Source organism: Heteronotia binoei, chromosome 2 (genome assembly GCF_032191835.1).
Source record: "Heteronotia binoei isolate CCM8104 ecotype False Entrance Well chromosome 2, APGP_CSIRO_Hbin_v1, whole genome shotgun sequence".
Lineage (NCBI taxonomy): Eukaryota > Metazoa > Chordata > Lepidosauria > Squamata > Gekkonidae > Heteronotia > Heteronotia binoei.
The window spans coordinates 21,175,327-21,188,663 of record NC_083224.1 but is presented as its reverse complement, the minus strand read 5'-3'; the positions used below and the strand labels follow the sequence as shown (position 1 = coordinate 21,188,663).

The following is a 13,337-nucleotide window of genomic DNA, read 5'->3' as shown; positions in this document are numbered from 1 at the left end:
AGAAGCTTTCTCACTGTGTCCCCCCAAGCACCCAGAATACAAAGCATCATTGCCCCAGTCAGAGAATCCCAACGATAAGCTGTGGCTAATAGCCACTGATGGACCTCTGCTCCATATGCTTATCCAATCCCCTCTAGAAGCTGTCTATGCTTGTAGCCACCACCACCTCCTGTGGCAGTGAATTCCTTGTTTAATCACCCTTTGGGTGAAGGACTTCCTTTTATCAGTTCTAATCTGACTGCTCAGCAGTTTCATTGAATGTCCACGAGTTCTTGAATTGTGAGAAAGGGAGAAAAGGACTTCTTTCTCTACCTTCTCTACCCTTTCTACCCTTTCTCTACCTTCTCTACCCTTTCTCTACCTTCTCTAACCTCTATCATGTCACCCCTCAGTCGACGTTTCTCCAAGCTAAAGAGCACCAAGTATTTTAAACCTTTCTTCATAGGGAAAGTGTTCCAACCCTTTAATCATTCTAGTTGCCCTTTTCTGCACTTTTTCCAATGCTATCTTTTTTGAGGCATGGTGACCAGAATTGCATACAGTATTCCAAATGAGGTTGCACCATTGATGTATAGATTTGGGTGAAGCACTTGCCGCCGGCAACTGAATCTGCAAACCCTCAAGTCTAAATGAACTGCGATTTTACCCTTGGTAAGAGCCAACATCATCATTCAACCAGTCTTCGAAGGCTTTGTCAGAAGAGGCGCCAGCGTTCTGGGGTTGTCCAGCAGAACTTCTGAAACACAGAATTAGGAACATGGTGAAATTAATTTAAAGGGGGGGGGGGATTAAAGCATAGGTTAGCCCCCCTTTGTGCCCTTCTGGAAGCACAAGGGAGTTGGATCACAGGGAGAATCCCTCAATAGAAACAAAGTAAAACCTCCTTGTTCCTAGAGACATCTACTTTTGAAAATAGAAGAAGATAGAAGATATTGGATTTATATCCCGCCCTCCACTCCGAAGAGTCTCAGAGTGGCTCACAATCTCCTTTACCTTCCTCCCCCACAACAGACACCCTGTGAGGTGGGTGGGGCTGGAGAGGGCTCTCACAGCAGCTGCCCTTTCAAGGACAACCTCTGCCAGAGCTATGGCTGACCCAAGGCCATGCTAGCAGGTGCAAGTGGAGTAGTGGGGAATCAAACCCGGTTCTCCCAGATAAGAGTCCGCACACTTAACCACGACACCACACTGGCTCTCCACTGCCTCTACTTTGTTGTTGGAAAGATCAGACCAGGCAGCCCCTGAATTTGGCAACCCTGCTGCACATTTGTGAGTGTGTTAAATGTCATCGAGTCGCTTCTAACTTATCAAGATGCTGAATTAATGATCTCCAATTCAATCAATCAATTCTTTATTACGGTCCAAGCACCAGCCAGTTTGAAGCAAGCAGAAAGCAGGTTTGTAAATTTACATAAAAATAAATTCTAAATCAATGACATTTCCTTAATCACACCATTCCTCTTCCTAAGAGCTAATGCACGGAATTTTGCTACCACACGTGTTACCAGTTTCTGGCTCTCTCTTAACAAGGATGTCTGCAATACTTCAGGTCTGAGGTCAATGTAGCCTTGCAAAGGTTTAAATTCAGAGAGTAGTGGGATAAGTATTTGACATCTCTCATCCTGATAAGAGAGCACAGCGTAAAAGTATGTGTGTGACAGTCTCCGTTGCGTTACTCGAACAAGGGCAACAGCACTGTTGGGGAGGGACGGTGGCTCAGTGGTAGAGCATCTGCTTGGGAAGCAGAAGGTCCCAGGTTCAATCTCTGGCATCTCCAAAAAAGGGTCCAGGCAAATAGGTGTGAAAAACCTCAGCTTGAGACCCTGGAGAGCCGCTGCCAGTCCGAGAAGACAAGACTGACTTTGATGGACCGAGGGTCTGATTCAGTAGAAGGCAGCTTCATATGTTCATAGGCAAGCTGGAAAATCTACTGCTTAGAATGGCAGAAGGAAAGGCATTAAAGAATGATCTCCAAAATATCTTATTGTTAACAGCAAGGCTGAAGGCCCTTGTGGCTTCCTTGATGGAGTCCATCCATTTCGTACTAGGTCTTCCTCGTCTCCTGATGCCTTCAGCATTATTGTCTTTTCCAGTGACTCAGGCCTTCTCATAATGTACGATAGCCCCAGTTTAGGTATCTTAGCTTCTAGGGAGAGTTCAGACTTGGTTAGATCTAGAACCCAGTTTTATTTTTTGGCAATCCTCAGTACCAGTAAAACTCTCTTCTGACACCACAATTCAAATGAATCAACTTTCTTCCTGTCAGCTTTCTTCATTGTCCAATTTTCACACTCGCACAGCCACACCTATATATATAGTTAGTTAGTTCCCTGTGCAAGCACCAGTCGTTTCCGACTCCGGGATGCCGTCGCATCGTGACGTTTTCAGGGTAGACTTTTTTGCCCAAGAGCCCGGTGACACAGAGTGTTAAAGCTGCAATACTGCAGTCCTAAGCTCTGCTCACAACCTGAGTTCGATCCCCGGCAGAAGCTGGGTTTTCAGGTAGCCGGCTCGAGGTTGACTCAGCTTCCTTCCAAGCTCGGTAAAATGAGTACCCAGCTTTCTGGGGGGAAAGTGTAGAGGACTGGGGAAGGCAATGGCAAACCACCCCGTAAAAAGTCTGCCGTGGAAACATTGTGAAAGCAACGTCACCCTAGAGTCAGAAACAACTGGTGCTTGCATAGGGGGCTTTTCATTTCCTTTCCATTGCCTTCCCCAGTCCTCTACACTTTCCCCCCAGCAAGCTGGGCACTCATTTTACCAACCTCGGAAGGATGGAAGGCTAAATGAATCTTGAGCCGGCGACCTGAACCTAGCTTCCGCCGGGATCGAACTCAAGTCGTGAGCAGAGCTGCAGCTTTACCGCTCTGAGCCACAGGGCTGTACACCCACAGGTAGTAACACGGAAATACCACGGCATGAATTGACTGGATCTAGTGCCTGCCAATAAGGTTGTCACATTAAAGGAGCCCGTGGCAACTTATGTTCGACGGGTTCTACTTGGCCAAACTTGGCAAGCCAGTGAGGGGAAACAATCTCTCTCCATCGGCAGCAACAAACGGAACGTTTGTTTAAAATATACAATCTGTATTCCCCATTAACACACATCGCAATCTTTCAACACACAAAAATATGCAAACCCGTGTAAAAGTTCAACTAGTAGGAGATTATAACCGCTTCAGATCATAAAAGCAGAGCGGAGATTTAATACGGTAGGAAACAGCCATGCCAATTTTTATGACTCGCTGTGAATTTAAGCAGATCGTGAGAAGGTGGGCAGGAAGGAGTGAGCCGGTGCTTAGCTCCTGCGGCTCTGTCCGGGGGAAAGCCGACTGCCACTTTGGAATCAGGGAAGGAATTTTCCTCCAGGCCAGACTTGCCCTTGGATCCTGGAGGTTTTTTGCTTTCCTTTGGGGTCACTGGGGAGTGGCAGGGGGCGGGGAGTAGCTATGCATTCACTGTGCAGGGGATTTATTTATTTAGGTTCTATTTACATCCCGCACCTTCTATGCAGACTCAAGGTGGCTAACAACATAAAATACAAATAATAAGCAATATTAAAACAATCAAACAATCAAATAAAATATGGGGCTACTCCATCTACTCAGGCGGATCATATAATATTTTCCTTTCTTAACGCGTACAGATCCTAGCCGCTTAGTGCTGAAGCGCGATAGATCCAGATTTGTGGCAGCCCTCTCCCGTTAGATGTATATGCCACCCGAAACAGTGCAGTCTTGCGGGCCCTGCGGAACTTTGATAAGTCCCGCAGGGCCCCGATGGCTTCTGGGAGGATGCTCCAGAATATTGGGGCTGCAACTGAGAAGGCTCTGGTGGAATTAAGCCTAGCCAGGAATAGCCAAAAGATTTTGAGGACTTGATCAAAGTGCTCTCTGAGGAACATGTGGGGCAAGGCAGTCCCGCAGATAGGAAAGTCCTGGGCCATATAGGGTCCAGGTGATGCAGGTGATCGACAAGGAGATGCGGGCAGGGAGTTCCAAATCTGAGACAGAACTAAGAGACAGACAAGGCTTTGACGACCATGACACCTTGGGAGGAGGTGAAACACGAATAGGGTTTATCCGAGCGGATGAGTGAGATCGAATGTGTGAAAGAACACAGTCCTTCAACACTTTCAAAGTCCTAAATGGTCTGCGGTAAGGGGAAGAGCCTCCCTGTCGACTGTGCCCAGAGACAAACTGGCAGACAATGTTGATCGAGATTTGCAAACAACCACAAGATAAGAAGCAGGCGAGAGAGGGGTTGGTCTTGCAAAAATCTCATCAGTTTGTAGATCAATCATAACTAGACTTGGGCGGGGGGGGGGGGGGGCACATTGCAAACTCTTCGGTAACAGATTTGGATCCGAATGACAAAGATCTGAAGAAGACCCCATGGGAAGTTAAATAATGTGGGGATTTGGGGTCCCATAATAAATAGAAAAAAAGGTAAAGGTGACCATGTGCAAGCACCAAGCTGTTACCGACAGTGTTCCCTCTAAGCTGAGTTAGTGTGAGCTAGCTTTTTAGCCTCCAGATTTTTAGCCTCCAGCTCACACATTTTTGTCCTAGCTCGGAAAGGATGACCCCAGAGCACAATAATTGATGCAGTAGCTCACAACTTTAATTCAAGTAGCTCACAAAGTAGAATTTTCGCTCACAAGGCTCTGCAGCTTACAGGGAACATCGGTGACATCACATCACGACGTTTTATTGGCAGACTTTTTACGGGGTGGTTTGCCATTGCCTTCCCCAGTCATCTACCCTTCACCCCCAGCAAGCTGGGTGCTCATTTGACCGACCTCGGAAGGATGGAAGGCTGAGTCAACCTGAGCTGGCTACCTGAATCCAGCTTCTGCAGGGATCGAACTCAGGTTGTGAGTGGAGCTTGGACATAATAAATAGTACCCACAGGATAAACAAAGAAGTAGGAAAATTAAATATGTCATCTGAGTGTCCCCCACGGGAAGTTAAATAATGGGGGGGGGTGTTTGGTCCCATAACAAATAGTGCCCATTGGATAAACAAAGAAATAGGAAAATTAAATATATTATGTATTCGGAGCGTCCCTATCTCCGCTCCACTTCCTTGACTGACTTGCAAGGGCGGCTAAAGTCTTGAGCCCGATAAGGTCATATCAAGTATTTTAAGTTACTAACGTCAGGGAAGAGAGGAGGACTTCGACAATAGCACAAAGCTGGGATTTTCAGCCGCCACCGCATGCGTTCTAATAGGTCTAGTTCCTGCTATCAAATAACCCCTTTCTGAAGAAAACAAAACCGTCCACTGCATCGCATGGACAAATGAACTCCTACCGGTGAGCTGAAGACAAAGCAACTTTAGGCTGAGGTGGAGTCCAGTTTCTGGCAGAAGATGTTTCGACTGACCATTCTTTACCCTCGGCCAATGTAGCCACCTGAATAGGAAAAAAGAAAAAAAAAAACAGTGAACAGTGATTCACGAAAGCTCCTGCCCTGCCACAAATATTGTTCGCCTTTAAGGGACTATTGGACTCCTTTGCTACTGTAGAGCCACTCTGGTGTAGTTTGTGTGGACTCTTATCTGGCAGAACCAGGTTTGATTCCCCACTCCTCCACTTGCAGCTGCTGGAATGGCCTTAGGTCAGCCGTAGCTCTGGCAGGAGTTGTCCTTGAAAGGGCAGCTTCTGGGAGAGCTCTCTCAGCCCCACCCACCTCACAGGGTGTCTGTTGTGGGGGAGGAAGGTAAAGAAGATTGTAGGCCGCTCTCTGTCCTTGAAAGGGCAGCTTCTGAGAGAGCTCTCTCAGCCCCACCCACCTCACAGGGTGTCTGTTGTGGGGGAGGAAGGTAAAGAAGATTGTAGGCCACTCTCTGTCCTTGAAAGGGCAGCTTCTGGGAGAGTTCTCTCAGCCCCACCCACCTCACAGGGTGTCTGTTGTGGGGGAGGAAGGCAAAGGAGTTTGTTAAACCGCTCTGAAATTCAGAGTTAGGGCGGGTGTAAATCCAGTATCATCTGCTGCTGCTGCGACGGACAGACTAACGAGGCTGCCCACCTTGATCTAGCCCAAGGAGTAAAAGTACAATATTACATTCGGTAGTCTAAAACTATTTTCTACTCCACCACAGAAACAAAACAGAACTACAAAGATGACTTCTAATGCCAGTAACGAGAGGCTTCTTGAACTCCCTGCCAGTAGCTGGGACAGAAACCTTTCAGAGAGAGAGAAAGGTACAGAGGCAGGGAGTCATCAACGGGCACCCCCAGGACGTTTTCCTGTGTTGTGTAATTAATTTATGACGTTCACCACAAGAGGCTGCAATGGGCTTTTGGTGCAAGGTTCAGTCAGATTTGTGCCGGCTAACTCCAGCTCCGGATAGATCCAGGTGGGCAGCCGTGTTGGTCTGAAGCAACAGAACAAAGTAGGAGACCGGTTGCACCTTTAAGACCAACAACGTTTTATTCAGAATGCAAGCTTTCGTGTGCACGCACACTTCTTCAGGTGAGGAAATGTCTGAAAAAAGTGTGCATGCGCACGAAAGCTTGCATTCTGAATAAAACTTTGTTGGTCTTAAGAGAGCCAGTTTGGTGTAGTGGTTAAGTGGGAGGACTCTTAACTGGAAGAACTGGGTTTGATTCCCCATTCCTCCAGTTGCAGCTGCTGCAATGGCCTTGGGTTAGCCATAGATATCACAGGAATTGTCCTTGAAAGGCCAGCTTCTATAAGAGTTCTCTCAGTCCCACCCACCTCACAGGGTGTCTGTTGTGAGGGGAGAAGATATAGCAGATTGTAAGCCGCTCTGAGTCTATAATTCAGAGAGAAGGGTGGGGTATAAATCTGCAGTCTTCTTCTCGGTCTCCATGGCTAGCAGCCACTGGTAGACTTCTCCTCCATGTATCTGTCTAATCTCCTTTTAAAGATGTCTACACCTGTGGCCATCACTACACCCTCTAGCAGCTAATTCCACAAAGGATAATTTCCCTGTTCTAATCTCAGTGCCTTTTACATTTCAGATGTTACAACATTGCAGAACCAGGAAAATAGTTAGAAATCCTTCAATTTTGTATTCCATGATCTTCATCACTCAGAGAAGCACCATGTCTATATACCACGTTTAAATCTTGAAATTATCAAGCACCAGGGAAACCGAAACGACCACTGAAACAGTTACCTTATCTCTGAAGAGCGCGGCGGCTTTGCTATTGTATTTCTCCTGCAACGACCAGCAAGGGTCATAATCCTCTTGAGACTCTAAAAATTCCCGGAATCTGCGATTCCCACCAGTCTTCATTTTCTCCAGTTCGATGTCCTTCCATTTGTCCATTGTGACGGAGCGCACAAAACTGAAAATAAAACAATTTGGTGTAGTGGTTAAGTTTGTGGACTCTTAACTGGGAGAACCGGGTTTGATTCCCCACTCCTCCACTTGCATCTGCTGGAATGGCCTTGGGTTAGCCATAGCTCTCTTAGGAGCTGTCCTTGAAAGGGCAGCTGCTATAAAAAGCTCTCTCAACTCCATCCACCTCACAGGGTATCTGTTGTGGAGGGGGGGGGAGGTAGAGGAGACTGTGACCGCTCTGAGACTCTGAGATTCAGAGTATAGGGCGGGATATAAATCCAATAAATCCAACATAGCTACCAGTGATCTTCTGTTATTTTATTAGCTTGTAATGTTTTGTAATTAATCTCTTACGGAATCTCTTTGACAGAAGCACCAAATAAAAGTACAAGTAGGTGCCACAGGAAAAAAGACAATATGGTACCCAGAAACCATCTGACGTTTCCTACTCTTAAAAGCAGGGCTTTTTTTTTTAGTAGGAACACAGTTCGGGCTGGCTTGGTGTCAGGAGGGTATGTCCTAATATGCAAATAAGTTCCTGAAGAGCTTTTTCTATAAAACAAAGGCCCCGCTTAAAAGTGCATGCCACGGATTTGTCCTGCTCATTTCAGCTTTCTTCTCTGGCTTCAGAAGCCTTCTGCTGATCCGAGAGAGGTTTGCATCAGCAGAAGGTTCTTTGCTGTAGCACCACCATTCACAGAACTATTAGCAGAGCCTAACCCTACAAGTGCACTGGAGACACCCATCTGAAGAGAGAGCATTTTTTTAAAAAAAAAAAATATTAGAACCTAAACAAATGGATGATGTTCTTAAATGTAAAAAAGGGTTTAAAAATTCCATATATTTTCCAGAACTACAGCAGTTATGTTTTTTTTTCCTCATAGGTGTCTATGACTCAATGTCTTCTTTATTCCCTCCCACTTATGCCGCTAACCGGGGCCAGTTTGGTGTAGCGGTTAAGTGTGCAGACTCTTATCTGGGAGAACCGGGTTTGATTCCCCACTCCTCCACTTGCAGCTGCTGGAATGGCCTTGGGTCAGCCATAGCTCTCGCGGAGGTTGTTCTTGAAAGGGCAGCTCCTGGGAGAGCCCTCTCAGCCGCACGCACCTCACAGGGCGTCTGTTGTGGGGGGAGAAGATATAGGAGATGGTAAGCTGCTCCAAGTCTGATTCAGAGAGAAGGGCGAGGTATAAACCGCAGTCTTCTTGTTCTTTTTTTTTGTAGCAGGAACTCCTTTGCATATTAGACTATGTCAGTGTCCTATATCTTTAAGACATATTGGAACTGCCAAAGGATTGTGTAACCCTTGAACACAGGTGTTAAAGTGTCATCATGTGAATGTCATTAACCAATGTGGAATGTGATTGGCTAAGGTGAATAGAAATACAGTAGCCTGTTGTCTGTTCAGTGTGAGATTGGAAAGGACGGATATAGCGTGGCATACTGTTGGATGGACAAAGGAATTGATGATTGTGGACTGTGACTTGACTATTCTATTGGACTGTGTATTTGTACCTTTGCCTGGCTGGACTGATTGTAAGTGTATGACTATTGGACTGATTCTTGACTTGGATATCTGCCTGACCCTAATACACTTTGTTGAACTGGCTGTCTTTGTAAGCATCTTCATTAGAACTGCAACTGAGACTGGTCTGACCAGAGTGGCTCTGTGGGATGCTTCTACTACTTCCCTGATGCAGCCAATCCTCCAAAAACTTACAGTAGGCCCTGTAAACTCTTGGAGGATTGGCTACATCGGGGGGGGGGGGGGGGTGTAGCCTAATAAGCAAAGGAGTTCCTGCTACAAAAAAGGCCTGCCGATAACCATGCAACTTGTCACTTAGCTGAGGACCAGATTAGTTAAAAAACATACAACCAAACATATAACCAGAGTTCTCAAGCAATATAAAGGTAAAGGTAGTCTCCTGTGCAAGCACCAGTCGTTTCCAACTCTGGGGTGATGTTGCTTTCACGACGTTTTCACGGCAGACTTTTTACGGGGTGGTTTGTCATTGCCTTCCCCAGTCATCTGCACTTTCCCCCCAGCAAGCTGGGGACTCATTTTACCAACCTCGGAAGGATGGAAGGCTGAGTCAACCTCGAGCCGGTTACCTGAAACCAGCTTTCGCTGGGATCGATCTCAGGTTGTGAGCAGAGGGCTCCGACTGCAGTACTGCAGCTTTACCACTCTGCGCCACGGGGACAAAGAAGGAACTGATAGCAAGACAAGGCATCATTTATTCATCGTCATCATGCCGCAGTCACTGACCTAAGATGGACACCCAGGCCTCTGTGTTTCCCTGAACATTCCAGGCAGATCCAGATTCCGTAGGTCACGCTCACCCATTGAGGGTTAAAAGAACCGCACTCAAAACAAACCTGCAATTGGAGGGGGGGGAAAGAAAAGAGTTCCGCTCAGCTTTCAGGCAGCCAGTTCTGCCCGAGGTCACAGTATAGCTCAAACAAGGATAGCACAACAGAGAAATATTTTAGAGTCATATTAATTTATCTGAAGGAAACGTCATCAGGACCTTAAGGCAGGTACAAAGGAAGAACATCCACATTTTGCTCTGTGCAGGTTATATAGCAGAAACGTTATTTACAGGGATGTACGTCGGGGCGTCACACGCAATAAAGTTCAGCTGTGCCACATTTGTATGCATTTCTCCCTTACAGTTCAGGTTGCTCTTACACCTATGTCCAAGAGATGCACGCAACTTTATAGCACTGCAGGGAAATTAATAGGGCAGGAAAGCCTGAGGGGTTGCAAAATATTTGTGGGATTGCAAAACAACCATGACTCTACAGGGCAGGGGCGGCAAAACTTGCTTAACGCAGGAGCCACACAGAATAAATGTCAGATGTTGGAGAGCCGCAAGACATAAACAGCAGATGTTTGAGAGCAGCAAGGAAGGGAGGGGAGGGCGAGGTGGAAAGAAAGCAACTTTTAACTTGAAATGCATTCTCCACGCCAGCCAATGGGGTGGTGGGGGCTTTGACGGCCACACAATGTGTGTGAAAGAGCCACATGTGGCTCTCAAGCCACAGTTTGGCCACCCCTGCTACAGGGTCAAGAATAACCCCCCTGCCCATCCCACAGAGGAATAAGTAAAGGGCTTATGGACCCAGGCTAGATCTCATTAGATCTTGGAAGCTAAGCAGGGTCAGCCCTGGTTAGTATTTGGATACGAGACCATCAAGGAGGCAAGTATGGCAAACCATCTCCGAACATCTCATGCTTTGAAAACCCCAGGAGGGGTTGCCTTAAGACAGCTGCAACTTGATGGCGCTTTCCACCAGGAAGACGCCAATCCCTATGACCAGATGAACTGCAGAAAAGAGTATTACTTTCAGAAGGAACGAACATTCACGCAGGAAACTTGGGGACTGCAGTAGTGATCGGCCCTGACTTGGCTAGCCTGAGCTTGTCGTATTTTAGAGGCTAAGCCAGGTCAGCACCAAGCAAGTCCAGGGCTGCTTCACAGTAGCAGGCAATGGCCAACCACCTCTGTACATCTTTTGCCTTGAAAACTCCAGCAGGGGTGTCAAACATGCGGCCCAGGGACCGAATCAGGCCCTCGAGCAACTGGCTGTCATCTGCTTCCTTCTCCCTCTCTCTTCCCTCCTTCTGCATCACAGCTTGCTTTGCAAGGGTTGCTCAATTGCACAGGAGCTACACAGCAAAGTCTCTATTTTTTGCCATTGGCTGAGGCTCCTCCCTTTGGGACATAGGGGGAGAGGGATAGCTTGCTTCAAAGGAAGCTCTCTGTCTTTCCTTCCTTCTCCGGGGGGCACTAGGAAGGGGAGGAGCCTCAGCCAATAGAAGAAAGAGAGGCTCTGCTCAGTAGCTGTGCTGTGAAACTGAGAGCACCTGTACTGCACAGGAGAGATACAAAGAAAGCACCTTTAAGATCAACAAGCGCTAATGTTTTAAGTTTTTAAAAAACTGTTGTGCTTGTCTGTGTCCTTTACAAAGTTTATAAAACTGCTACCTGGCATTACGTTTTATGGCACACGTGGCCCGGCCCTGCATGGCCTCATTTATGTCAGATCCGGCCCTCATAACTGAGTTCAATACCCCTGCCCTACAGGGTTGCCGTAAGCTGACTGCCACTTGACAGCACTTTTCACCACCAGTAGCGATCACACGCAATAGCCTTTTTTTTTGCTCCAGATTGGTTAAAACAGGGAAACCAATCGCGTTCACCAGATCAAAGCATCTCTTCCAGCCTTATTCTGCCTAGAAACGCAGCCTGTAACTAAGAAAAGGGCCGACGCACCAAATCTGCAACTCTAACGCAACTGTCCATCTGTGCCGTGACCTTGAAAAGCTGCCCCTGCGAGCATGCTAGGGAGAAATGTTCCACTAGACTGTGCATTCTATATCTGTTTGTTTTTTTTAAAAAATTGTCTTCTGATGGGATTGTTCCTCATATCTAAACATTGTGATTTTTTTTGCATACGCTTTTGCTTGCAAAGCAGATTTCAGAAGTTACGAAGGTATGAAACGTTATGGCGACGCGCCAGTTTCCCAAAATATAACACAGATGCAGATATCCCTGTGACACACATTCTGCGCTAGCAAAAAAAGCATGAGCACTGTATTAAGTGGTGTTGAGATGACTGGTCCAGAGAAAGAGCGCACATTACCAATTTGTGCAGTAACCTTTCCCCATCTATGTTAACACGACAAGCCCACAAAGGCAGCTATCTAATTACAGCCCAGCATGACTCACTGACGCTTAATCATCCGCCTCTAAGAAGATACACCAAACCGCTCGCTTACATTGTTCTCGTCTTGCACTCGCACTTCTTTAAGGACCTTTCTGGTTCTTGGACTTGCCATGATCCTGAAACAGAAAAAAAAAAACCAATGAAAAAAGAGATCGTATGTTAAATTGCACCACGGCGCAGAGCGAAGACTTCCTAGAGAGCCACTTTGGCATAGTGGTTAAGTGTACGGACTCTTATCTGGGAGAACTGGGGTTGATTCCCCGCTCCTCCACCTGCAGCTGGGTTTGGGTCAGCCGTAGCTATGGCAGAGCTGACATTGAAAGGGCAGCTTCTGGGAGAGCTCTCTCAGCCCCACCCCAGAGAGCACTGAGGTCAACTGGAAAAAACTTGCTGACCACCCCCGGACCAAGAGAGGTGAAGCTGCAATGCACCCGCAACCGGGCCTTCTCCTCTGTAGCCCCGAGCCTATGGAACCAACTCCCAGAGGAAATGCGGGCCCTGCGGGACCTTGAACAATTCCGCAGGGCCTGCAAGACCTTCCTCTTCCGACTGGCCTTCGCTGAAGAAAGAAGCTGCTAAGGATAACCGCCACCACAAAAGAACGAATAGCAATAGCACTTTTATTAATTTAATTGATTGATTGATTTTAAACTTGTCAGAATTTTGAATGCTGGATGTAACTTTGTTTTTATATAATGCTGTTAGCCGCCCTGAGCCTGCTCCGGCGGGGAGGGCGGGATACAAATAAAAATTATCTATCTATCTATCACCCGTCTCACAGGGCGTCTGTTGTGGGGGAGGAAGGGAAAGGAGATTGTGAGCCACTCTGAGCTTCAAAATGAAGGGCGCAATACCAATCCAATATTCTCCTCTTCTTCTATAAAAGCTGGGATTCAGTATCAGGAGCATGTGTTCCCATCTCCTGCCCCTTCCCTGTTCTTGGCATTTGCTACAGGAGAGCCAGTTTGGTGTAGTGGTTAAGTGTGAGGACTCTTATCTGGGAGAACCGGGTTTGATTCCCCACTCCTCCACTTGCACCTGCTGGAATGGCCTTGGGTCAGCTGTAGCTCTGGCAGAGGTTGTCCTTGAAAGGGCAGCTGCTGTGAGAGCCCTCTCCAGCCCCACCCACCTCACAGGGTGTCTGTTGTGGGGGAGGAAGGTAAAGGAGTTTGTGAGCCACTCTGAGACTCTTCGGAGTAGAGGGCGGGATATAAATCCAATATCATCTTCTTCTTCTACAGCACGGCCATACATATACACAAACGGTAAAGTTCACTGGTACCCATG

At 47.1% G+C, this 13,337-nt stretch overlaps 1 protein-coding gene across 7 annotated transcripts in view; it reads right to left on the bottom strand.

The window, feature by feature from the left end:
- Positions 1-12,163, bottom strand: part of ARFGAP1 (ADP ribosylation factor GTPase activating protein 1) — a 40,759-nt gene extending 28,596 nt beyond the window's left edge. For all 7 annotated transcript variants that reach the window (XM_060230655.1, XM_060230657.1, XM_060230656.1 and 4 more), the window contains exons 1-5: positions 12,103-12,163; positions 9,586-9,695; positions 7,149-7,320; positions 5,315-5,415; positions 647-736 (exon numbers count right to left, since the gene is read on the bottom strand). In XM_060230655.1, coding sequence (XP_060086638.1) covers positions 647-736; positions 5,315-5,415; positions 7,149-7,320; positions 9,586-9,695; positions 12,103-12,162 — 533 coding nt within the window. In that variant the 5' untranslated portion in view covers position 12,163. The remainder of the gene's footprint in view (positions 1-646; positions 737-5,314; positions 5,416-7,148; positions 7,321-9,585; positions 9,696-12,102) is intronic.
- Between the last annotated feature and the right edge of the window lie 1,174 nt (positions 12,164-13,337).